This window comes from Mytilus galloprovincialis, chromosome 2 (assembly GCF_965363235.1).
Source record: "Mytilus galloprovincialis chromosome 2, xbMytGall1.hap1.1, whole genome shotgun sequence".
Classification (NCBI taxonomy): Eukaryota; Metazoa; Mollusca; class Bivalvia; order Mytilida; family Mytilidae; genus Mytilus; species Mytilus galloprovincialis.
In genome coordinates, this window is record NC_134839.1 from 23,101,131 (window position 1) to 23,128,213 (window position 27,083).

General features: G+C 32.0%; 1 protein-coding gene and 1 long non-coding RNA gene across 2 annotated transcripts in view; both read left to right on the forward strand.

Moving 5' to 3' along the window:
• The window catches only part of LOC143062002 (multidrug resistance-associated protein 1-like), a 67,334-nt gene that overhangs the window by 37,941 nt on the left and 2,310 nt on the right, over window positions 1–27,083 (forward strand). The window contains exons 21-41 of the mRNA XM_076233854.1: window positions 2,316–2,496; window positions 5,991–6,311; window positions 6,770–6,907; window positions 7,992–8,138; window positions 8,626–8,710; window positions 11,522–11,591; window positions 11,861–11,987; window positions 15,796–15,972; window positions 16,685–16,852; window positions 17,497–17,683; window positions 18,529–18,625; window positions 18,944–19,040; window positions 19,571–19,802; window positions 20,271–20,581; window positions 20,914–21,113; window positions 22,461–22,581; window positions 23,727–23,828; window positions 24,584–24,727; window positions 25,212–25,370; window positions 25,639–25,805; window positions 26,631–26,825. Coding sequence (XP_076089969.1) covers window positions 2,316–2,496; window positions 5,991–6,311; window positions 6,770–6,907; window positions 7,992–8,138; window positions 8,626–8,710; window positions 11,522–11,591; window positions 11,861–11,987; window positions 15,796–15,972; window positions 16,685–16,852; window positions 17,497–17,683; window positions 18,529–18,625; window positions 18,944–19,040; window positions 19,571–19,802; window positions 20,271–20,581; window positions 20,914–21,113; window positions 22,461–22,581; window positions 23,727–23,828; window positions 24,584–24,727; window positions 25,212–25,370; window positions 25,639–25,805; window positions 26,631–26,825 — 3,426 coding nt within the window. The remainder of the gene's footprint in view (window positions 1–2,315; window positions 2,497–5,990; window positions 6,312–6,769; window positions 6,908–7,991; window positions 8,139–8,625; window positions 8,711–11,521; window positions 11,592–11,860; window positions 11,988–15,795; window positions 15,973–16,684; window positions 16,853–17,496; window positions 17,684–18,528; window positions 18,626–18,943; window positions 19,041–19,570; window positions 19,803–20,270; window positions 20,582–20,913; window positions 21,114–22,460; window positions 22,582–23,726; window positions 23,829–24,583; window positions 24,728–25,211; window positions 25,371–25,638; window positions 25,806–26,630; window positions 26,826–27,083) is intronic.
• On the forward strand, window positions 130–1,428 carry LOC143062174 (uncharacterized). Its single transcript, XR_012974589.1, has 2 exons — window positions 130–639; window positions 977–1,428. It is a non-coding gene; the product is annotated as an uncharacterized LOC143062174 (long non-coding RNA).

The window sequence follows — 27,083 nt, forward strand, 5'->3', positions numbered from 1 at the left end:
TCGTTCTTTTCATTTTTTGGTCGTTAGTAATATCGCTATTCTCGGGTTTTTTCCTTATTCGGCGATAAATACCGAAAAATTCGAAGTAATTGTGTGAGTTCGTGGTCTAGTGGTTAAGACCAATGGCTACAGTGCTGAAGGTCCCGATTTTGATTCTCACTCGGGTTGCTAAAAGTATCAGTACATCAGAAGGGCGATTTTCACCCTCTCACACACATCTCTGGTACCCAGACCGGAGTTTAAACTAGAATGGGTACTATGGGGGCCTCGTTTGGTCAAAGTTGCTCCCGACTTTGACCTGGAGATCAATCTGCTGATATCTCTTCGGTTTGTCTGTTCCCGATGAGCAGCCCGGTGGTTCTCTCCGAGTACTTTGGCTTCCTCCACCATAATAACAGACTCTGCCCGGTGTCCTAACACTCCCTGGTGTTGGGTGGGGATTGTCCTTGTAAATATTGAACATTGTAAATACGTTAGTGACACATCTCCATTAATCCCGATAGGGAGTGTACAAGGATTCCACTGTACCCTCGCAGCTCTCGAGGGGTGCTCCGTAAACGGAGGGATCTACGTACATACATACATACAATTGTTTGGCTGCCGTATTGTTTATTTTTCTATATGGACAAACTGTAAAAGGTAAGTAGTTTGTGATTAGTTTTAACAATTTTGTGACTTTCTTTCAAATTCACTTTATAGGGGAAATGTGCACAGAAAGAGGTCACTTTCAGGGCCTGTACCGTCGTCTAAAGTGCCGATTGTTAAGCCAAAACGATGTATACGGCAAGATACAAGATTTATAAATTATATTTTGGAAGTGACAAGTAACGCATAATTTGTGCATTCTATGTTGCAATGATAAAAAAACAATACATGTAAGAGGAGAAATACAATGTAGCTATTTAAATAAGCATTTTAACATGTTTATCTAATCGGGAAATCAAATTTATAAAACATTTTTCTTTTTCAATTTCAGTTTCAAATCTAGCCAACATGGCAAGAGATTTCTACAGACCATGGGGATAAAAATATCACAGAACTGTTGGATCAGCTCTCATAGTACCAGCTTTCTTCTGATGAACTACCCAGTTTTAACCAGGCAATAGCAATGGAGCAATGGCAGAGATAATAGATGACATTTTACATTGCCAAAAAAAAATCACTATGACATTCTTTCAAATCTTGATGAAGCTAATTCAGTCAAATATCAATTCCTACTGTGGGAGAGCCTTTTCAATTATAAAGATATTGACACTGAATTCTGATCAAAACTTGACTATGTTACACTTGTATTGTGTGCTGTTATCAAATAAATGTAACTAAACTTGAAACTGGCAGTTGTTTTGAATATGTGCCTAGTGGTGGTGCTTTAAAAGCAACATACATGTAACAGACCACTGTTTAATACAATAAAAGTTCACAGTAGAATATATATTGTTTTTTTATATTCACAAATTTGTATGAAATTATGAACATTACCACATTCATATTAACAAGTCCGCATCTAGGTCACGCGTTTTCACACGCTTTTTGACAGTGATTTCCCATTGTCAGAGGTTGACATGTATGCAGTTAACTGAAACTGTTAATAAAAAGAAAATAGATTTACTTACAGTAAATGATTGTTCACAGTTTATTAAAAAGGTCATTTATATGTTTTTGACAATAGTTTTTACAACACTCAGATGTATAGAAATATTTATCTGAAAATTGTAGCAATATTCTTGTATTTTAATTTTGAATTAGTTTTTGGGACTATATGTGAAACTAGTCTTTTTTAACTTTAGTATTTTTAAAAAAGATTGAGATTTGAAATGGGGAATATATCAAAGAGACAACAACCCGACCAAAGAGTAAAACAGCTGAAGGCCACTAATGGGTCTTCAACACAGTGAGAAAATCCTGCAGCCTGAGGTGTGCTTCATCTGGACCCTTAACTAAAATGTGTACTAGCTCAATGATTAAGACTACCTCAACTACATGATTGTATTGACTATCAGGTTTTCCAACATGTTTTAAACAGCTGTTATTATATGTAGTAATTGAAATTCAAATTTATTGAATAAGAATGCTAAATATTTTATCACCTTGCACTTAAGAGACTTAACTGTGGCATTCTACAGCAGTTAGTTAAAATTTCTGATCCCTTGAACAGTTTGGTTTGATAAAACAAATTGTAATTGTGTCAGAACTTTGAATGTCTCAACTGCAATAGGTGGATAGCTGCAATTACAGTCAAATCACATTAAAGCAGTTGTTAAATATATTGTTGTTGATAAATGTTTATTTTAACTAATAAATTCCTTTTTTAATAGTTTTTTAATAGCCTATGCAGATGATCGTGATAACAAGCCATCATGGAAGGGCTATCTCCCTGCTGTTGGATTATTTGTCAGCGGAATGATACAATCTGTGTTTTATCATCAGAATTATAAGCTGGGAATGGCTGTCGGAATGAGGGTCAGATGTTCTCTTATATCAGCAATATATAAAAAGGTACCCTAACTTTGGCGGAAGAGTGGTCTATGTAATTAGGAGATAACTGTATTGTATTATAAGTTCTGACGGCATCAATTGGTGATTTGATTTTACTGGCAACGTGTTATTGAAGTCAGTAAATGGATATTTGCCGCAGGGAGAAAGAAGCAGTTAAAAGCTAATAGTTGTATCTGAAGTCTTTGTCAAAACTGCACCTTTTTGGAATTAAGAAACATTTTAAATAACTACAGTCGACTCTCGTTATCTCAAAGTCCACCAGACCAGAGAAATATTTTTAGATACATGTAGTTTCACTCAAATGAAAACCGGAATTTTTACAGACAAAGGGACACAAGTCTTGGTTAGCTTGGTAAAGCTTAAATAAATCTGGATGAATATGAATATTTATACACATTCAAGCTCATCAGTGTCAATCACGATTAATTGTTTTTGTAAACAGTTTAAAGACTTTTTCATGAACATTAACTTATTATTTATAAAAAATTTTATAAAAGATAATCTTAGGTAAACACTTGTGGAAATAGCATGTCATAAATCAATTTAAAATTTAGGTCGACTCAACCGAAATTATGACTCATCCAATTTCAACTTAATAGAAGTCGAAATACATACATTTATATGGAACAAAGTTCGGGACCATGTGAAAACTTTGAGTCATCCTAAATTTTAAGTCAACCGAGTTCGAGACAACAAGAGTCAACTGTATTAGTACAAGGCAGCACTCGCACCCGCAAAGTGGAAAGCGATTAATATTAGTTGCAAAACTTGTTTCCCAATCCACTTTAATTATATATGTTTAAACTAACTGTATTAGTTATATTACATGACTTACTGACCTTTAAATTGTTTTTGGAAAGTTTGCTATAGCTTGCTATAGCTACTTTCCATAGGCGTCGGCCTTAACTTCTGATGAGACAGACTATCGCAATGATCTGCTCCATGATAATGTAGTACTAGTGTTCGAATTCTGATTCTTGGATATTTTGAGTTGCTAATCTTTTGAAAAGATTACAGCTTGAAAAAAAAAGGAATAAATGTTCACCGACAATTCAGATGAGTTAACATCATTTTGAAAATAAATATCACAAACACTACTTTGCGGATCGGCCATCGGCTGAAGAGAAAATCAAAAGAAATCTACGTGAGACAGCGTTTCATTCATGAATATCTCATGAATGAGCATTTTCCCACACTATTTTTTACTATGTACGATATTTACAACTGTTTATTATTGAATAACTAAAAGCCCAAGTGTATCGAAAGATTCCGGTATGCGAGAACAAGTAGATATTTGACCAAGTTGTCAGATAATTGACAAGTGATAATGGTTTGATTTATTTTAACAATACACAGGTGATAGAATATAAAATAATCAATAATTATATGGCTTGTGTCTCACGCCAAGGACGAGAAAAGGTAAATACCGGCTTTAATAGAAAAGTGCATTGTTTTTGTCAAACTGTCATCGATCTGAAAGTTTTGATGCCAAAAATCATTTGAAAACTTTATTGCGTTATTTAAATATCTAGCTGTTTCACATTCTAATGTGGATATAAGGACCTTCACTCGTTCAGCATGCTCAAGTGGATCAAACTGACAACAGAAAAACATTGTCTTAATGACAACTATCATAGCATCCGTATAATTTAAAAACAACCGAGTCATCATCTACTTTTATAGTTATTTATATTATAGTTCAGTGTATCAAGACTGAGGTCAAGCTAAAGACAAGTGCTGTAGAAATTATTAAAATGATCTAATAACATTTGTCCATGTACTAGCACAATGACTTTCTTAGTGCTTAACAATGCAGTGGCAGATCCAGAACTTTTTATCCTTACACTTTATTCCTGGGGCAGTATGATTCTTTAAGATTGACCTATAATTAACAATGTGTCGTCCTAACACAGAGGCAATGATTACTAGTATATCAAATAAATGGCTTAAAACAAAAATCTCAAATGTCATTGCTTAAATGGTAATTACACAGCAGCAACTAAAATGTGTTACAGGGTTATAAGCACCTCAGATCAACATTGTATGAATCTAGTGTATATAAACGTTTTATTCCTGAGGTCATACTACTATTTTTATACCCCCTCCATATTGAGTTTTATCCTTGTTTTTTTCTGTAAGTATGTACGTCCCTTACTTGTACGTATGTCCATGCATCCCAAAATTGATTTCTGTTCTCTTACTTTAGTTTGCATGAACCAAATTTTATGAAACTTATACGCAATTCTTATATTAAACACAAAACACAAGTCAAGTTTGAATTTTGTTGGCGTCACTTTTACCATTCTAGATGTAAAGGGGTGAAATTTTCAGTATACCCTATCAAGTATATTTACCCTTATATATAAGTTTGACTTGTAGCTTTCTTCGGTTATACATTTATCAGGTAAACATAAAAACGGTCTTTAGATTTAGAAGTATAGATATGTATATATATAAAACAAGAATGTGTCCATAGTACACAAGTGAGTACAAAAGTTCAGGGTCGAATTCGATACCAATACCAATAGTACATGTATATTCACCTATTACCTATTACCTTATCTGTACATTTCTCATCTGACAGGTGCACCACCAAACGGTGTATTTCGAATTTTGCTATATACACGGGTCATTATTGCAGGGTTGACACTAATAAATTCAATCATTGTCAAATTGTTCCCTATTGTAGTATTTTAATCAGTAAGACTTTCTAAGATGACAATACGAATACTAAAATTTTTAAAATAAGGCGTATAGGTACAGTTTTCAATTTGTTAGCAGGCATGACATAAAACAGTGAATCAAAGAATTCAACTTTATTTATAACTAAATGAATAAATATAGGATAATGCTGCATGTTGATTAAAAAATTAAAAAATACTTCAGGACCTTTTGTTTTCCGAATAATTAATATTACCAATAATTGATAAGTTCCAGGTCGACAGGTTCAAACAGAAAGATTTTGAAAGCAGAGGAAACATAAATGGGGCATAAAAAGTGATTTTTGGAAATTGCTGCGAGACAATGGTTTAGTTTGAAAAATCAAAACTGTGATTAAATACATATTTGAAATAATACATGTCTATAACCTATTTAAAATAATGCACATATACAGTTGCAAACTTTCCAGAGGTGCTATCCAGCACTTTGATTAGAATAGAAGTTGAACAATTTCAATTTTCCTGTCTTAACTGGTCTTGACTACAGTTAAAATATTTCTGTCTTAACTTAATACATACATCCAATAAAAAGAATAAACAGTACAGAATGATTACATACTAATCAGATCATAACTTTCCTAAACTTATAAAGAGACTGACAATACTTTAAATACATAAATTTGTGATGTTTTTTGCACAAAAATAAATTTTCAGTATAGTAGCTGCATAAATAGGCATTCATAGTTCATTGTTTGAATGTTGTCTAATTTAATATATGTATCCAACATTAAATTTGTTAATATCCTACAATTTACTGATATGTTATAATTTTAGTCATTGACAATGAACAGTGATGCCAAAAAAGAGACAACTCTAGGTCAGATAGTCAGTCTGATGTCAGTGGATTGTCAACATTTACAGGATATGTTTACTTATCTATCCACTGTTATGTCAGTCCCTGTACAAGTAGCTATAGGCATGTACCTCCTCTGGGGAACACTTGGCATTTCTTGTCTTGCTGGGTTAGGTGTATTGCTTCTACTGATACCGCTGAATTCCTTCGTAGCTGCAAGACAACTTACTCTCACAGCCAATGTTTTGGCTCTTAAAGGGGAGAGAATCAAATTGATGAATCAGATTCTCAATGGCATGAAGGTTTGTGTCTCTTTTTCTGTCATATAGAAATAGCAAAATTTCATACATTCTTTCATTTCAATCAAATCAGAATATTAATATAATGAGTGAAATACCTTTTTTATTATGAAATACTGTATAATAGTTATAAAAAAAATAGTCCTTTTTGTGATGTCTATCTAGTTTGATTGTTACAATGTTTATGCATGAAGATTATGATTATAAAGTGCTGCACTATGTAAACTCTGACTTGTTTTAAAGTTTTTTCCTGATTACTGAGTAGTATGGAGGAGTGGGTTTAAAAAAGTATATTTAAACATTCATTTTAGGTTGTTCGAGTTTCTGGTACAAACAAATTTGTTTTAATGCATTTGCTTAAAAGATAAAGATAAAAAAAAATTATGCTTCCTATGTGAACTATTCCTATAAGTGAAGTGTACTATTTGTTTGATTTTATACTTGAAATATATAAATTGTAGGTTTTGAAGATGTATGCCTGGGAACCTTCTTTTACTTATCAAGTATCAGTGATCAGGAGAAGGGAGCTTGACAATCTAATGAAAGTTGCCTATCTACAGGGAGTAGCAACCTTTGGGTGGTTACTGGCACCATTTGTGGTAGGTCATCTAGAAATAATAATACATGTTAATTCAACCAAGGAAAGCTAACATTTTATTTTTTTTTACCTTTTTCACTATTCAATGGTATTTATTAGAAGAATTACCATATATTGTGCAATAGTGACACACAACATACAGATTGCAATTTTAACATTTAGGTGTGGGTTTTTTTTCTTTCAAAAATAAAAAAAATGTTTCTACCTGGTTTATGATATACCCTTTAAAAAACTATCAAATTCTGGGTAATATTTTCAAAAGCATACACCAAAATGTTGCCATTAGCTAACAATGTTCTCAACAAATTACCATATGGTAAAAATTAAATTATTTAATGCCCAAAAAGGCACAAGCCAGGGCCGACTGTGCAAGGGCTGTATAGCCAGTCAAGGTCGTTAAAAACTTCCAACAATGGGAATTCAACCAATGGCATTACATTATTTCCATTTTAGGGTAAAAACAATGAAATTCCCCACAATCCTTTAGATTCTGAAATGATGAATTACGTACTTTAGTAGAATAGAATAAGTTGAAATTGTCACTTGTAGTGACATAAGTTATGAAATCAATGAATGCTTTATAAATACTTTTTATGCCCCACCTACGATAGTAGAGGGGCATTATGTTTTCTGGTCTGTGCATCCGTTCGTCCGTTCGTCCGTCTGTCCCGCTTCAGGTTAAAGTTTTTGGTCATGGTAGTTTTTGATGAAGTTGAAGTCCAATCGACTTCAAACTTAGTACACATGTTCCCTATGATATGATCTTTCTAATTTTAATGCCAAATTAGAGTTTTTACCCCAATTTCACGGTCCACTGAACATGGAAAATGATAGTGCGAGTGGGGCATTCATGTACTGAGGACACATTCTTGTTTCTGATTAAAAAAATGATTGAAAAGGAAATACAAATGCAATGTCAGCTATGTAGTTGAGAGGAAAAAGAAAGAACTGAAGAAGGCCAATGGCCGAAACGTCTTGAAAAATTGGTTTATTTATACAATTATATATAGTATGTTCCCTATTGGAATTTTGAAAACAAGAATACTTCTTTCCACAATTTACAATGTTTTATATTGATTTTGCAGGTTGCTTTGGCAACTTTTGCCACATATGTCAACATCAGTGATGACAAATATCTTAGTGCTAGCAAAGCTTTTGTTTCTCTTGCCTTGTTCAACATTTTACGTCTGCCAGTCATCCTGTTAGCACAGTCAATATCTGCCATTATACAGGCAAGTTTACAGTCATTCATTTTTTCCTGTCATACCATAGTTAATAACTACTAAACATCTTGCTGTTTTCCTCTTGTCAATTTTTACCTCATGAATCAATTATAAATGGGGAAATGAAAAAAGGAAGAAAACTTTTAACAGACAAGTCTAATAATTTGGTTTATCTGATAAGTCTTATCACTTTAAATTAGATGTATCAGCATTTTGTTCTATTGATCTTGAATTATAATTGATTTTTTGCAATCAAAGGAGACATCAAAACAGGCAAGATATGTGAACAAATAAACAAGGTTGAGATAAGTATGAATTTTCCAAAGAATTTCTGGAATATTAATTGTTATCGCAGTACTTCGTCTTTGTAAAAATGTATTTATATTGTGTTTGCACCAAATTGCAATCCATTAATTTATCCAAAAGTTTTTTAAAATGCATTGTTGACCTAAACTATAACAAAATTATTTAATTATATATATATTATTAAATTTAGGGTAAAGTTTCTTTGAAGAGAGTTGGTAATTTTCTGTCGAGTGAAGATTTAGATCCTAGCAGTACACAGCATGTCTTTGATACAGGTAATGATTATAAAGAGATTAAGGCATTCATTAATTATTTTGTCCAGTCTCCTTTATTGGTAAAATTGAGAATGGAAATGGGGAATGTGCCAAAGAGACAACAACCCGACCATTGAAAAAAACACAACAGCAGAAGGTCACCAACAGGTCTTCAATGTAGCGAGAAATTCCCGCACCCGAAGGCGTCCTTCAGCTGGCCCCTAAACAAATATATATATATATAAAATGACTGAATAAATAGTCAACGATCAATCTTACAGGGCGATGGATCATGTAATATGATTCTGTACACTACAAAATATAATATATAACAAGTCAAAAAGGGTACAACATCACCATTAAATAACTATAAAATATACAAATATTAGATATTTCAGATAACAGATATCCTTCTTCGGTAATTGCACAATGACAAATGAATCATGTCAATTCAAATTGAGACTCTATCAAAATCTTGATTTATACAATTTAAGCGAACGCTAGAACAATTTTAAAATTTCCAAACACACCACAAAGACTACAGAAATATACCTATGACATTTTTGATTTTTTTGTTTGAGGACTGCCCTCAATGCAGTTATAACATCTCAACTGTCACAACCTTTGGAAATCTAGAGTTGTGCCATTTCACATCGTAAATAACTATTTTTATTTTTGGCATATTTCTGTAGTCTTTGCGGTGTGTTTGGAAATTTTAAAATTGTTCCAGCGTTCGCTTAAATTGTATAAATCAAGATTTTGATAGAGTCTCAATTTGAATTGACATGATTCATTTGTCATTGTGCAATTACCGAAGAAGGATATCTGTTATCCGAAATATCTAATATTTGTATATTTTATAGTTATTTAATGGTGATGTTGTACCCTTTTTGACTTGTTATATATATATATATTCGCCATTTCAGAATCTAATGCATTCTGGGTAATATTTTCAAAAATGTACACCAAAACGTCCTGATTGGTTAAAAATGTCATAAACAATGGTAATTTAACCAATGATGTGACGTTATTTTCATTTTGGGGTACGAACAATGAAATTACCAATGATGCTTAAGATTCTGAAAAGGCCAATTGGGAACCACTTGATGTAGGACATAGATATTTAGCATGCAACCTTATTAGCGTTGGCACATCTTATTTCCATGGAGATTATTTGGCCAGCCCACTCATTCATTGTTCATTGACATTGAAAGTTTTTGCTTAATTTACATGTTTTAATTTGTGTTATGGGCAACTGCTAGAGGAAGGTCAATGATCTTTGACATACAGTAGTATAAGCATTTGCACATCTGATTTCCATAGAAATTATTTGGCAATGCCCCCTCATTGACTTTGAATATTTTGAATAACTTACAAGTTAAAGTATTACTATTTTAAATTCAACATTTGCATTTTACTGTGAGAATAACAAAGAACACAAGACATATCTCTAAATTTATTGTTGATTGCTTGTCCATTCTTTGTCCTAACATTCTTTCTATTGGAGACATCCCCAACTTGAAACCATCTTTTTTATGAAAAAATAAACTGAAAATATAAAAATATATATTGCAGCTGTGCTATTTGCTCAGTCAAATTGCATTTACCATATATTCATATATGATAAACAATCAGTGACTGTATATCACCTTGTTGACAATGTGTTTCCGTAGAGTTTTATTTATGAAGTCAATAAAACATACAGGTTCTCTGAAATTTAACTTTGTCCTCTCCAAATTACAAAATGGTGTTTTTTACCCTAAATATTTCATTTAGAACAGTATATAAAGAATAACCATACATTGTCTCGCAATATAAATGTTATTTTTGCTCGGCTCTAAACAGTTAGAAATGCTGGGCACAGCCTCACTTTCTACCATTTGTAAGCCTTTTACAAAATATTTTTTATATTGCACGACAATGTAAGATTATTTATATACAGTGAAACCTGTCCAAACCGAACACCCACGGGACTTTGCGTTTTGTTCGGTTTTCACAGGTGTTCGGATTGTAGAGGTAAACAGAAGTCGACACCAAATAATTTTGGCATATACTGACAAGGGATAATAGGTGACACAACAGACGACAGTTTATTTTTGTGTTGATTTAGATGTAAATGTAAAAAATAAAAGAAGATGAAGATAGACGTTTTGCTACATTTTTGTTTATAAATCAAACGCCACTCCGTCAATCACGCTCGTCGTTGGGAGATGTCCGACGTGGAGCGATTTTGCTTTTTATAATTATTTTCTCATCGGTTAATTCAATGACCAATTCAGATTCACAGTTTAGCTACAGAATGGCAGTTTCGATTTTGTGGCCGTAATTATTTGAGTAAGGTGCATTTAATTGATCTGAGGGAAAGTTCTTTTCTCGTCATTATCGGCGATGGGGGTAGCTGACCATTTTAACGTTTCTGTACAAAAAAATCACTTTATACATGGACACAGACATGCTAATTAGTTTGTAATAACAACTCACAAGTTCATTAAAACTCAAATACCCTCGGGGATACTCTGCCATCCTGTGTTTGTTTAATTAAATCATGCAAATAATTAATAATATTTTATTGTTTTGATTGGTATTGATCGTTTTGACAGGTAATTTTTAGATAATAATTTACTAACGAGCCTTCAAAAAGCGTTCGGAATTCGGTGTTGACAGGGTTCGGTTTTTTCAGGTTAGATTAACGTTAATTGATAGGGAAATTTTGTGGGACTTTGAAAATTGTTCGGTTTAAACTGAAATTCGGTTTTATCAGGGTTCGGTTTACCCAGGTTTCACTGTATATATATGCAGTAAAGAAGACCACATATTTTTCTTTCCTTTTAGATTATGCCATTAAAATTCAGCGAGGTACCTTTACTTGGGATAAAGAAAATCCACAGTCTACACTGAGAGAGTAAGTAAAAAGAAGTAAGATAAACCTTTAAAACAGAATAAAAACCATTGATCTATTTATGATTTAAGGAATAAAGAAATGATACAAAACTTTGATGAATATATATCTCAAATACAATGACTTCACCAAATTATCATGTAAACTGAAGTCTTTAAGTAATTAAACATGCAGGTGTTATTTGAACATCTGTCTATTCATAACAAAATTTTCAATCCCATAAGATTTTAGATGGGTTTCACTGTATTTGAATAGCACTCCCTTTGTTGTAGCATAAACCTGACAATACCTGATGGACAGCTAGTAGCAGTTGTAGGTCATGTTGGGGCAGGCAAGTCTTCACTATTTTCTGCAACACTGGGGGAGATGTTGAAAATTGATGGCAGTGTAGCACTTAAGGTAATATTTTTAGCCTTTTTATACAACTGCAAAATCTTTTGTATTCGTATATGAGGGGGGGGCAAGGGGGGTCCCAATAACAGCAAAACAGCAAATTGATTTGGCTTATAACAGATAACAAGGAATTAAAATGGACAAAAACAGATAACAGTAAATGAAATATTAAAATAAGTCAGGTCCTTGACAAATCCAGTATTTCGTATTTCGGGTATAATGTTTTGTAATGAATTCCATTTTCTATGAACATGGTTTTTAGAATTATGTATCTATATATGTATTTGGTATATTCTTGTCCGTTCGTCGTCAACATGTCGGACATTAACTCAAACACTCTTTAACCAATTTACATAAAGTTTTAGGAAATTGATATATCTATTGACATGAGCTCCCTATCGGTTTTTTTTATAAATTTTAGATTTTAAGTTTCTGAGTAATGGGGTTTTATTCAATAAATTTTTTTTTTCTTCAGTTTTCTGATAATATCTCAAAAATCCTTTCACAAATTTGCAAGGAATTTTGGTAAATTGTTTATATCTATTGACATGAGCTCCCTTTCAATTTTTATAAATTTAAGATTTTACGTTTCCGAGTTAAGGGGGTTTTATTAATTAAAAAGGGGGGATTTTCTAGTTTTCGGACAAAAACTCAAAAATGTTTTCAGCAGTTCTCATGATACTTTGATGTATTGTTTAGATACATGATATAAATTGACTGAAGCTCCCTTTCAGTTTTTATAAATATCTGATATGACATTGAGAAGTTATCGAATATTTCAAAAAGGCGACGGGCGTATCATGCGCTCATGGCGTAGCTGTTTATTTGTTATATAATACTTTTTTCAGCATTTATTTTTGTACAGTAATAGAAACTCACACATGCTGGTAATTTAAAAAGTGTGTAATAAAATGGAAATGAGGAATATCTCAAAGAGACAAAAATGATATCTAGTAAAAATTCAAGGGCAGCTATGGTATCAAAGAAGGTCCCATTGACATAGTTCTTGTGTTTGTTGCTACTGAAAAATGACCTAAAAGAGTTTGAATATATATATTCGCATTCTGACTTTTTTAAATGCCCATTTAATGAGGTGTGTGGATTTTTCTGAATAAGACTGTGAGGCAAAGTTGTATATAGGGTAGAAAAATCAAAAGCACCAATTATAAGCATGCAATTTATCATGTACCTCGAACCAATTTCGACACTCCAAAAGTACTTTATTCCACTTTTTTCAAAAACCTTATTTGAACAATTTTTTATCAGGTTTTTGATTGTACCAAGTCTACTAGTAAGTAGAATACATAGTTTAGTAGGGAAACAATGGCTTGAAGACGAAATAAATCTTGTTTGTAATGAGTTATATGTGCAGCTTTGGAACCCAGTACATGGTGGGAACTTTCATTGTAGAATGTATTTGGTTCTGCTTTGAAAAGAGCTGAGTCTATGTACCATATAATATAAAAGGTTAACTGGTTGTAAGCACCTAGTCCTTAATTGAGATCCTTGTCAGATATTCCTAGCCATATGTTTTCCTTTTTGTCATATTAAAAATTGTTCTAATTTAATATGTTCGTACGGGAAACCAGGAACATTATCCTCATACAAAAAAATAAGATACTTCTAAATAAATGTTCCAAAAGAAATGGAATGTATGACAAAGGATAATCATTAGATATACTGGAATTGGCCTGGACTTCACTTCTGTGATGGGTATATGTTAATGGAATCCTCCGAATACGGGACCAACATATTAGTAGTGCTAGACCCCAATGTCCAATGAATGATCTTCAATTTCTACCGAAATTTGGCTGTCAAAAAAATGCTAACATTCCAATTTTCAATAACAGTTAACAGCAAATACATTATCACAATAACAGATAACAAAAAAAACAAAAGCCCAATAACAGCTAACAAAGAATAAGACAATAACAGCTAACAGCAAATATATTTTCAGAATAACAGATAACAAAGAATTAAAATGCCCCATAACAGCATAACAGCTAAACCCCTTGCCCCCCCTCGTATATTGGTATCACGAAGTCGTTGTCAGCATCGTCTGAAGACACTTAGTTTCCGGACAATAACTATAGTTTAAATGAATGAATCTCTATAAAATTTAAACACAAGGTTTGAAACCATAAAAGGAAGGAAGGTTGGGGGTTATGGTCCCAACAGTTTAGGAACAAGGGGCCCAAAAGGGGTCAAAATAAGTATTTTTCTAGTTTCCAGACTATAACTTAAGTATAAGTGTATGGATCTTTCTGAAATTGTACCACAAGGTTCCATACCAAAAAAGGAAGGTTGGGATTGATTTTAGGGGTTATGGCCCAAACTGTTTAGGGGGCCAAAAACAATACTTTTCTAATATTTTGTATAAATTGCTTTTTTCTTGACCAATTTCAATAGGGAATTCTTAGGATTATTTAATATGCTGAATCTAACCGTGGAGTAAGTTTTTAGAATTTGGGCTCGTTTTTTAATTGATCTGCATGAGGTCAAAGGTTCCAAAATTAAATTTTGTTTGATTTCATCAAAAATTGAATTGTTGAGGTTCATTGATACGCTGAATCTAACCGTGTATTTAGATTTTTAATACTGGGTCCAGTTTTCAAATTGTTCTACGTTAAGGTCCAGAGGTTCAAAAATTAAACTAAATTTGATTTTAACAAAAATTGAATTCTTGGGGTTCATTGATATGCTGATTCTAAACATGTATTTAAATTTTTGATTATGGGCGCAGTTTTCAAGTTGGTCCAAATTTGGGTCCAAAATTAAACTGTTGGATTTCAACAAAAATTGAACATATGGGGTTCTTCGATATGCTTAATCTAATTATGTATTTAGATTTTTGATTTTTAGGCCCTTTTATCAAATTGGTCCATCCACATTGAGGTCAAAAGGTCCCAAAATTAAACTTTGTTTGATTTCATCAAAAATCAAATTATTGTGGTTCTTTGATATGCCAAATCTAACTGTGTTTTAAGATTTTAAATTTTTGGTCCTGCTTTCAAATTGGTCTACATTAAGGTCCAAAGGGTCCAAAATTTAATTTTGTTTGATTTTAACAAAAATTGAAATATTGGGTTCTTTGATATGCTGAATCTAAACATGTATTTATATTTTGGATATTGGACTATATTAGGTAAATTTAGATATTTTAAGTTGATTAGACCACATTCATTCTGTGTCAGAAACCTATTCTGTTTCAAATATTTAATCACAATCCAAATTCAGAGATGTATCAAGCTTGAATGTTGAGTCCATACTGGCCCCAATTGTTCAGAGTTTGACCTCTGCGGTTGTATCAAGCTGCTTATAAAACTTATACACAATGCTTATTATCACAAAACTCAGATCAAGTACAAATTTGGGTAGCGTCACTTTTGCTATTCTTCAGTTATGTCCCTTTATAACTTTATAAGATGCAGCAAGCAGGGGCATCATCTGTGTCCCTTGGACACATTCCCCATTTAATAAGGTTACATTTCAAATCCTTTTCATATTCAAAAAGTACAAGTTTTAGCAATAGCCTGTATCAAAATATACTATTAAGCTTCAATGTTGAAACAAAAGATTATAAACAAACATTTATCGATATTTTAGGAGAATAATGGTTGTGGTAGTGTATATTATCAAAAAAGAGGCCAGGTACATGGATACATCAAAGTAACAATAAACCAACAATATAACGTTCCTTAAAAACAAAAATGTAAAACAACAAAAAGATTTATTGATTACTTACTGAACATTTTTGAAAAGGATTTACTTTAATTGTAAAACTCAGACAGTTGATTTTACTATTTCTTTGAAGGGCTCAGTGGCATATGTACCACAGGAAGCATGGATACAGAATGCCACATTGATGGACAACATATTATTTGGAAAAACATTCATGCAAAAAAAGTATAAAAGAGTACTAGAGGCATGCGCTATGACCTCTGACCTTGACCTTTTACCAGGCAGAGATCTAACAGAAATAGGTGAAAAGGTAAAATTAGTTAAACACAACTTACAGCACAGTAATTTTTATGGTAATACATACACAGTTGTTTTGACCAGCACTTGATTCTACAAATTGTAGATCTGATGGAAATATGTGTAAAGAATAAGTGTACTGGTCAAGACTATAATTTAGAAATCAGATGATGTGCTTAAGGAAGTTTCCTGCTCAGTTTCAAAATAAATACCTTTCCATAACACTAGTCTATATTGACAGGGGACTAATTGAGGAATCAAAAAAGCAAAAAAAATATAGGGGTCAATGTGCTTGTTTTCGAGATATTAGCCATTTGAATTTTGGCGAGAAAATGTTCTCTCTTGATTTTTCCTAGCTTTATCATTGACCAGTTAAAGTTCTCAAAATCTATCAAAAAATGAATAAGATTTTATAAGACTTTTACAAATGGCTTATAATTATACATGTAAAAGATTTATAAAAAGAAAAATGGTTGTCCATTGGCAATTTTTTTCAAGGCATTCAAATAGATAAAACCAGAGGATTTCGAAAATCTGCCAAAAATTCAAAAACATGACAAGCAAACATCCTTAAATGCAGAATACTCGTACACTTTAAAACAAAGAAGAAAAGAAAACTAACGAGAGTTTCTCGCTACATTGAAGACCCATTGGTGGACTTCGGCTGTTGTCTGCTCTATGGTCGGTTTGTTGTACATTTTATGCATATTTCTTGGATATTTTAGGGTATCAATCTAAGTGGAGGACAGAAGCAGAGAGTTAGTTTGGCAAGAGCTGTATATAGTAATTCTGATGTTTATCTGATGGACGACCCTCTAAGTGCTGTGGATGCTCATGTTGGCAAACATATCTTTGAAAAAGTAATTGGAAACAAAGGCTTGCTGAAAAATAAGGTATACTTTTTGTTGAAAAAATCTCTATTTATTTTGATATTCCTGACAACCATATCCGTCAATGGATAATAATTCTCTGCAAAGAAATTTTTATGTGTATATAGAAATCACCCTGTCTGTCCATTTCATTTGTAAGTACAAGTTCTCCTAAACTGGTGAACAGATATTGAAACTTTTAACAGCTGTACAACACTACCTGAGGATATTCATTAAGGAGTATAATCCTTTTCAACAGGGGAGATAATCAAATTTATGATATGTTGGTTGTGCTCTAATGAGTTTATTTACAGTTTATGGTAGTTATTACTATTCTTCAAACTATGAGCTGTTGTCTCATCATATTTTACATGCCATTAATAGAAGGTAAAGTGGATTGTGTCAACATCAAGTGACAAATATTACAGCCATATTCAGGGTAACATATTATTGCTTTACTAACATACCAGACTTTGAAATAGATCAGCACTGTCAGATTATAATGTGCTTGGTCACAATATATAGTATTTGATCCTTACAGAACACACTTTTATAACTGAGCTGATAGAAAATAGCAATATTTTTGACCCCCTTGAATGTTTTGTATTAAAATGTACTTGGAAATGGAAGAATTGAAAAATCCAGAATACATATATATTTTATTATAGACACGTTTACTTGTAACACATGGTATCCATTGGTTACCAATGGTAGACCAAATAATTGTAATAACTAATGGTAGAATTACGGAAGTTGGAACCTATGAAGATTTAATCAACCATGACGGCCCATTTGCTCACTTTCTGAAACAGTATTTTATAGAAGAAAATGATGAAGCCATTGATGATCCAGAAAGTAAGTATTGTGAAAAATTAAGTGTTTAGAATTGTTTACTGCATTTTATTTGTCTTATGGGATGGCTGATTTCAGCCTGACCTAATTATCTGGTTTTAACTCATGAAAATTAAAAACATAGATAGCCGTAGTGTAGGCTAATTGTTGAGTATAAAAAAAGAAATTGTAAGATGTATATTCCAATGGACAATAGCAGAATGGAATTTATCCTGAGCAAATATGATTTTAACTAACTTTTGTTTAGCAGACCTATTGCAAGATAGTTTTGAACAGGTTTCAGATTGGAAATTGAACCCATGGTTGTCTAAAATTGGGAATCTTTGAAACCATTATGGGTGTCTGAGACTGAATATCTAAGCCAAGGAATTACAACTGGAAATATTGATTGATGTTATTAAAGACTGGTAATCATTCTGGAGGGTGTCAGAGATTGAAAGTTTTACCTATGGTATCTGTGACTTTAAACCTACTGTTGATGTTTCAGATTTGAAATTTTATTTAGAGAAGGATGTCCAATAGACTGGAAATGTTGTCCCACTGTGTTTTAATTCAAGTGGAAATATTTCCAAGATTGTAAGTGATGTGAATATATGTAAAAAAAGAAGATTTGGTATGATTGCTAATGAGACAACTCAGTCCACAATAGATCAAATGTTACAGAAATTAACAACTATAACCCAGTTGTTGCTTATACAAAAAGTCTTTCATATCTATCCAGACCTAACAGTCTTTTATATTCAATTAGTAAGTGACATTATATACAGTTGCTACAATAGTATCAAATATTTTATTTACAATTTAACCTAAATTTTTAAAAATTATTATTACCTCTTTTTTTTTAACAGTTCAACAAATAAGAAATATGATATTAGAACAAGTTGAATCAGTGACCTCAGATGGACTGACCTCTGATGAACCAGCACTAAGTCTGATCAGAAAACAGTAAGAATATTAACATATTGAAATGATTCTGAGGTTTTCTTTTTGTATTGTATAATGTACAGTTCTTGGTTATATGAACTTTTAACATTACAAAACCAGACAGAGGATAAAAGTTAAAAATAAAACTGCCTTTGATTTATTAGGTGAAAACATAATTTACAAAGGTGTTGATTTGGACCTACAATTTGCTTCATTGATATTCATGTATACTAAAATTCTTTTAACAATTGAATGAACTAAATGTTTTGTTTGAAGAAATTAAGTTTGTAAAATAAATAATTTAGAAATTCACACACATTTAACATTCAATTGTTTAAGAAATAAAGAAATAAAGAAGAAAGAGTATATAGCAGAAAGCCCAGCCTGGTTACTACAGACAAGATTGACACATGATGAGCTGGCTAAGACTGGTGGGGTAAGATCATACCAGTAGCTGTCACCAAGGGTCTCAAAACAGTCATATTTACCAGACAAATCTGAAAGAACTATGAATGAAACTATAATTTTGATTTCGGTTTCTAACAATCCAGGAATAAATCTGGTTATTTCATTGGAATGGATTTTCTTTTAAATAAGTGAACAATTTGCAGTTGTGATTGAATTTAGTTAAATCCTTGTTACTTTGGAAAATGTTATATTTTATCATTATCTAAGCTTCTTCTTTGGCCTCAACCTTAGTTGGATAATTCTTGCATTGTGGGATTTGGTGAAATTTAATATCTTCAGCTTTATTAATGGTACTAAATTAAAAATTAATGTGAAATATCTATATATTATGACTCTTGAATTCATGTTGATTCTAAATTACTCCTAATATTGTGAAAATCTATAAAGTTCATTAGTTTGTTCCAATTGTTTTATTTTTTAGAATATTGCAGAAGAAATCTACCTAAAAACAACCAAATTATGGTACATTCTTTACTAGGAAGTTGGGTTTTTTTTCAGGTAAAATGGCCAGTGTATAAAGCCTACACCAAAGCATTAGGGCTAGGAGCATCCATTATAGTAATGTTTGTGTTTTCCATGTACCATGCTGCCAGTGTATACGCTAACTTCTGGTTGACTTTCTGGACTAATGACCAATATCTGACCAATCAAAACAACTCTGGTACGGAAAAGTTCATAGACCAAACTAACTACTATTTACTGGGATATGGGGTACTTGGTATTATACAGGGTAAGTCAAAAGATTTTTACTAAAGGGCATATGGTATGCAAAACATACAGCAATTTGTGGTAATACTTGTATCAACCTGCATGGTATTTCCTAAAATTCCATATCATGGCCTTTTAATATCAAATGTGTTTTACATGACCTTAAAATTTTGAACATGATACTACATGTATACCTATTTCATAATGTTTGAGCTGAGATTTAACTAAAATTATCATGTCATGTTACTAAATGCTTTAAAGTTTTAAAAGCAGAATTGAATTATTGTGTCAAGCAGCAAAACCTTACTAAAACTGTTCATTAAGACAGTTATATATATTCTTTATAGTGAAATATCTGCTGATCTACATAATATCAAGGTTATTTAATCTGAATTGCTGTGTCACTCTGTATATATCTATATGGGTAAATACAGGATGGGTTCCCTAAAGAAAATCGAAGACCCTATTTTTTGTTCTTATTTTATTGTAGCTGCCTTTGTTTTGATATATGCCACCCTAGTGTCAGTGAAAATGGTTCAAGCAGCTGGAAAAATTCATCAACACATGTTAGACAAGATAATGAGAGCTCCAATGGAATTCTTCGATACGACACCGCTGGGCCGTATAATTAACCGATTTTCAAGTGATGTAGAAATGATGGATACGGCACTGCCATTGACCTTCCGTATCACTTTGAACTCACTTTATCTAGCAGTAACTACAGTTATAGTCATCTGTATCAATACTCCAATAATACTAAGCACAGTTGTACCTCTTATGATTTGTTATGGAGTAATCATGGTAAGTATGGGGACAGAATTATTTGTCATTTTAGTTCTTTAGCTTATGCTACATCACATGTATTTATTCATTAAAATTTTTATTTTGTTTTATCATTATTCAAATTAGAAATATGGAGTGGGATCAAAATTTATTTATATTGGAATTTATAAATATTAATGATCCAAAATATGATGCTGAAAAAATCTTTTTGATACATTATATAAACATTTTTTATACATTTAGTTAGGAACCAAATATTCAAGAAAGGGGAAATATTGCCATTGCTAGTGTATTTAATTTGTTAATGTCATCTATCTGCTAGCAATCTGTTAAAACTTATTTATTTGTAGAGATTTTACCTGCCTACCTCCCGTCAGTTAAAGAGATTAGAATCTATACACAGATCACCAGTCTTCAACCACTTCAGTGAGACCATAGCTGGTGCTATAGTGATTAGGGCATACAAAGCCTCAGAGAGATTTATGAATGAAGCTCTGAAAAGACTGGATAAAAATATGGTTTACTACTATGCTTTCTTCAATTCTGCAAGGTAATTTTAATGATAATAGTATTTAAACCTTTTAACTAAGACAATCGATGACAAGTGGACAAAAGTGGGAGATTGAATAATGCTATGTCTTTAACTACGGTACTGCAGAAATTATGCAAAATTTTAAACTTCAGTCCTTTGCCAAAAAACTTGTTCACAGTTAGTGAAATATTGAATTTTTACATTTGATTACAAAGAGATTACTTGGAAAATTAAGACTTCCACTGAAATTATAGGGATACAGATATTTGTAAGGCCAATCAGTTTTAGTTAAGGGTTGTCTATGGGAGGCCCCATCCATGATCATGAATATTAAATATTTTAATCCAGGGAAAGGGTATGCCTCAAATCAAAGCAAATATATTGATATATTCACCAGATGAACTAAAGTGGGTTTGGAGCTTGACATATTGTACAGACAACTGTTAATTGTTGAACACTGCCCTCTGGATGTCTTGCATGTAGTGAATTTTTTTTTAGCCTTCGACTGCTGTTGAAAAGCAAGACATAGCGATCCTACATTCTGTCAGCTGCGGCAACGGTGTCCACAAATATTCACTCTGTGGTTAAAGTTTTAAGAATTTTGATAACTTTCTTAAGCTCTTCTGTATTTCTACCAAACTTGGAAAGAAGCTTGTGTATAATCATAAGATAGTATCCAGAAGTAAATTTTGTAAAAAAAAAAATCCTGTTTATCCTTTTTCGACTTATAAATGGGCTTAGTTTTTCTGCCAGCTAACATTACATTCACTCTGTGGTTAAAGTTTTAAGAATTTTGATAACTTTCTTAAGCTCTTCTGTATTTCTACCAAACTTGGAAAGAAGCTTGTGTATAATCATAAGATAGTATCCAGATGTAAATTTTGTAAAAAAAAAAATCCTGTTTATCCTTTTTCGACTTATAAATGGGCTTAGTTTTTCTGCCAGCTAACATTACATTCACTCTGTGGTTAAAGTTTTTAGAATTTTGATAACTTTCTTAAGCTCTTCTGTATTTCTACCAAACTTGGAAAGAAGCTTGTTTATGATCATAAGCTAGTATCAAGAAGTAAATTTTGTAAAAATATATTTCCAGTTTTTCCTTATGTGACTTATATATGGACTTAGTTTTTCTTCCAGTAAACATTACATACAGTCTCCAGTTAAAGTTCTTAAAACAGTAATTACATTAATAAAGTAGGCAAGACACTGGGTTCTGCGAAACTCTTTACAAATTTGTATAAATGGATTGCTGTCTCAATGAGATATATATATACCACATCTTTTTATATAATTCAAAATTTAAAACTGCTGATACTTTTCTCTAAATATAGTGATACTATTCAATCTATGATTCCTTAATTTTAGGTGGCTTGGTATAAGATTGGAACTATTAGGTAACATCTTTGTGATAGCAACAGCTTTGTTTAGCATTTACTCCGACTTGGATGGATCTTTTGTTGGTTTATCTGTTGTTTATGCAATTCAGGTTTGTATTCACATATGCAAATTATAGAGCACTATTTCTATATTTTAGTTTAGCTTAATGATGTTTTTTCCTGTATAATCTACCTGTCCTAAGTCAGGAATCTGATGTACAGTAGTTGTCGTTTGTTTATGTAAGATATACATGTTTCTCGTTTCTTGTTTTGTTTATATAGATTAGACCGTTGGTTTTCCCGTTTGAATGGTTTTACACTAGTAATTTTGGGGCCCTTTATAGCTTGTTGTTCGGTGTGAGCCAAGGCTCTGTGTTGAAGGCCGTACTTGAACCTATAATGGTTTACTTTTTAAATTGTTATTTGTATGGAGAGTTGTCTCATTGGCACTCACACCACATCTTCCTATATCTATAACATGTGTCATTTTGTCACAACCTGTAGCTTGAGCAGTTACCTATCATTTTATTATATTTTTGAACATATATAAAAAAAACTATATTTTGGCAAAGTATTAACAAATTTTATCATTTTTGATTTAGACACCCATACCACCTTTTTTAAGCGTTAAAAATGGAGGATTAGGGAGTTGATATACATATACCAAAGCAGAATTAGATCAAAAGTCTAATCAAAGACAGAAAAACCATTTTAAAGGAAAGAAGATAAACAGGCAAAATACTGCACAGAAAACTAAAGACTTAGCTACACAAACACATTCAAAAACAAGGAGGGAACACATTTATTTCTGAAATGATGACATAGATGTCATTTTGTCAGTCATGCAAGTGTGCATCAAAGTAGGTTTGAAGAAAATGAAACATCATTCTGAGGCAGATACCAAAATTATCTCCTTTTGAGAAAACATCATACAGCAAGTTGTAATAACAATTTCTTTAAAATATTTAAGAAAATTGACATTACCGTAGTTTACATTATACAATACTATTCATAAACAACATTGTATGTTGGGACAAACTGATAGTAGATTACACAAGGCTGATTTTATAATTGACCAACCTCAATTTTTATGCAGTGACCATAGTAGACAGCGTGATAGTGGTATATGAAAACAAAGTTAATGCCTTACAAGCTAATTGATAATATTGATACTGAATTCACTTCAGGTCCAATAATGAGACTCATGACATTATATTGTTTAAATACTGTACATATATGACATTTTATATTTTAGGCTACTTACATACTAAATCTACTTGTGATAAACATGAGTGACCTTCAGAGCAATATTGTGTGTGTAGAAAGGATAAAAGAATATACAGAAATTGATTCAGAGGTAATTATTTACCTCATCTTAGTCAAAGAGGATATTTATGGTACAATAACCTCCACATGTAAGTTAATGTAAGACTTCTAAAATTCAGTTCTCATGAACTATTTGACCTTCAAGCCAATTATGCCAAGATGCATGTTTAACTATTTGACCTTCAAGCCAATTATGCCAAGATGCATGTTTAACTATTTGACCTTCAATCCAATTATGCCAAGATGCATGTTTAACTATTTGACCTTCAAACCAATTATGCCAAGATGCATGTTTAACTATTTGACCTTCAAGCCAATTATGCCAAGATGCATGTTTAACTATTTGACCTTCAAGCCAATTATGCCAAGATGCATGTTTAACTATTTGACCTTCAAGCCAATTATGCCAAGAGGCATGTTTAACTATTTGACCTTCAAACCAATTATGCCAAGATGCATGTTTAACTATTTGACCTTCAAACCAATTATGCCAAGATGCATGTTTAACTATTTGACCTTCAAGCCAATTATGCCAAGATGCATGTTTAACTATTTGACCTTCAAACCAATTATGCCAAGATGCATGTTTTAACACAAATCATAAATTAATGATTTTCCCAGAACTGCATTGTGATAAAACAAGACAAATCGTTTTACAATTTCTGTTTTATATTCAATTTTGGACCACTTTGACACCTCACTTACATTGTTAAAATCATCACTGATAAAATGAAAATTTAACCAACACAATTTCCAGCAATAAGAATACTTTAATAATGATTTTAGGCTAATTGGAGATCTACAAAGAAGCCACCTGACAACTGGCCAGACAAAGGTGAAATTATCTTTACAGACTTTAGAATGAGATACAGAGCTGGTACAGAGCTGGTTTTACATGGAATTAATCTAAAAATACATCATGGAGAAAAGGTAATGTCAAGGAAGAGGGTGTGTAGGAGGGGGTCTCGTCCAAAATTCCTGAGATAATAAATGCCAAATCCAGAATCAATGAAAATCAGTTCCTGCATCATGATATAATTAAATCTCAAAATCCTGAATTCATGACAATTTAATTGGCTGTTCCTAAATACATGGGCATTACAGGGCTCAATTCTGATGTCATGAAAAATGTCTCTCCGCAACAGAGTAAAAATGTATGAAATTGATAAGGCATTTTTTCTTAAAAAAATAAATGAAAGACAGTTTAATGGCAAGATCAACTGTTGCTTTACTCTAACTGTATGATGTTCACTTCAAGATAGTTGTAACAATATTTATATTTGAAACCAAAGGGTAATTGTCCTTAAAAATAAATGAAGACTGTTTTATGACAAGTTCTACAGTTACTTTACTTTATCTATACGATGTTCATGTTAAGTAAGTTATATATTTATAATTGAATGTCATTATATAGATTGGCATTGTTGGAAGAACAGGAGCAGGGAAGTCATCATTAGCTTTGGCTCTTTTCCGTCTGATAGAGGCAGCCAGTGGGGACATCACTATTGATGGAGTTGATATAAAAAACATTGGTCTACATGATTTAAGAGAAAAAGTTACAATTCTACCTCAGGTAAATTAATAATTTACTGGTAATAGGGTTTGAATTATTGAGAATTATTAGTATTAAGTATTTTGGTCAACATGATTTGAAATGAAGTTTTCTCATTTGACGTAATTTTGTAATTTGATGATGAAGTTTCTAGGAAAAAAGTTTTAAATCTTAAACTTTTATGTTATATCAAGAAGCAATAAATATTACACTTTTTTTAGAAAATAATTTATATTGAATGTGGAAAAACTATTTTGTAAAAAAAAAAGGTTGTATATATATATTAAAGGATCCTGTCCTATTTTCTGGATCTCTGAGGCTCAACCTGGACCCTTTTTGTTGCTATGGTGATGATCAGTTGTGGACTGCTCTGGAGCATGCTCACCTTAGAGAAAGTGTAAATAATTTACCTGGAAAATTGGATTTTCAATGTGGAGAGGGTGGTCAAAATCTGAGGTGACTATATGAACAAAAGAATATGTTGGGTAATCATCTAATGAGACAGCAGCCCAACAACACACATTTATCATTCAAAATTTACAATATGGCATTAAAAATGACTAGTTGTTCGTTGTCTGGTTATATTTTACACACATAATTCAATTGATAACAGCAGACACCTTTTTAGGTATTGGGATAAACATAGCGTCATCCTTATTAAAACTTCAAATTATGAGTGATGTCACTGTAAAATAGGTTTTCATCTGATTGAGAGGGGCAATATAGGTACAAACATCATTCCAAAAGAAAATGAAAATATGCATCAAAACCTACTCTCTTGATAAAACAAACAAAAAATGAATTTAAGAAAAATTGTATTGGATGATTTAAAAAACCAGGGCACAATTACCAGTATGTTGTTCACCAAAATCATAACTATTACATAATTACATTATTACATTTTACCTGGGGAACTGTATATATGACATGAAAAATAAGGAGATGTGGTATGATTGCCAATGAGACAACTATTCACCAGAGTTCAATACGCAACTGAACTGCCTTCAACAATGAGAAAAACCCATAGTATTGTTGACCATAAAAGACTCGACAACAAAAAATTATGAAATATTTATAATTTAATGGTATTAGCAAGATCATGAATATTCCACAGAATAGCAATTTGGGGAATTTTAAACCTAAAACAAAAATGGATATAACTTGAACATATTTTAGGTTTTGGCAAATGTTGATCTTGTGATGATGACAATAAAATCAAAGATTTATGTCTGTAAAGCTATGCTACAGATAACTCACAAATTAAATTGTTATTGTTTACAGTGTAGGACAAAGACAGTTGGTATGTCTGGCTAGAACGTTACTGAAGGAAACGAGAGTTTTGGTTCTTGATGAGGCTACTGCTGCTGTTGATTTGGCTACTGATGATTTGATACAGCAAACAATCTTCAGAGAATTCAAGGATTGTACTGTACTAGCTATAGCTCATAGACTGAAAACGGTTCTAGATTATGATAGGTAATCTATATTCTGAAGACTTCAAACCAAAAACTGATAAAACACATGCCATACTTATTTGTCTTTTTTTCACTGCTGGTACACATTATTAATATAGCTTCAACTGAAGAAAGCTCTTCTGAAGCTACTTTGTTTACAGACCTTTTGGTGTTTGTATACTCTTTTAATTTAAGGACTTTTATAGTAAATATTAGCTTTCATCTTAAAAACCAACACAGAATGAAAACTTTTTTTTTGTTTCTTAAACAAACATAGGTG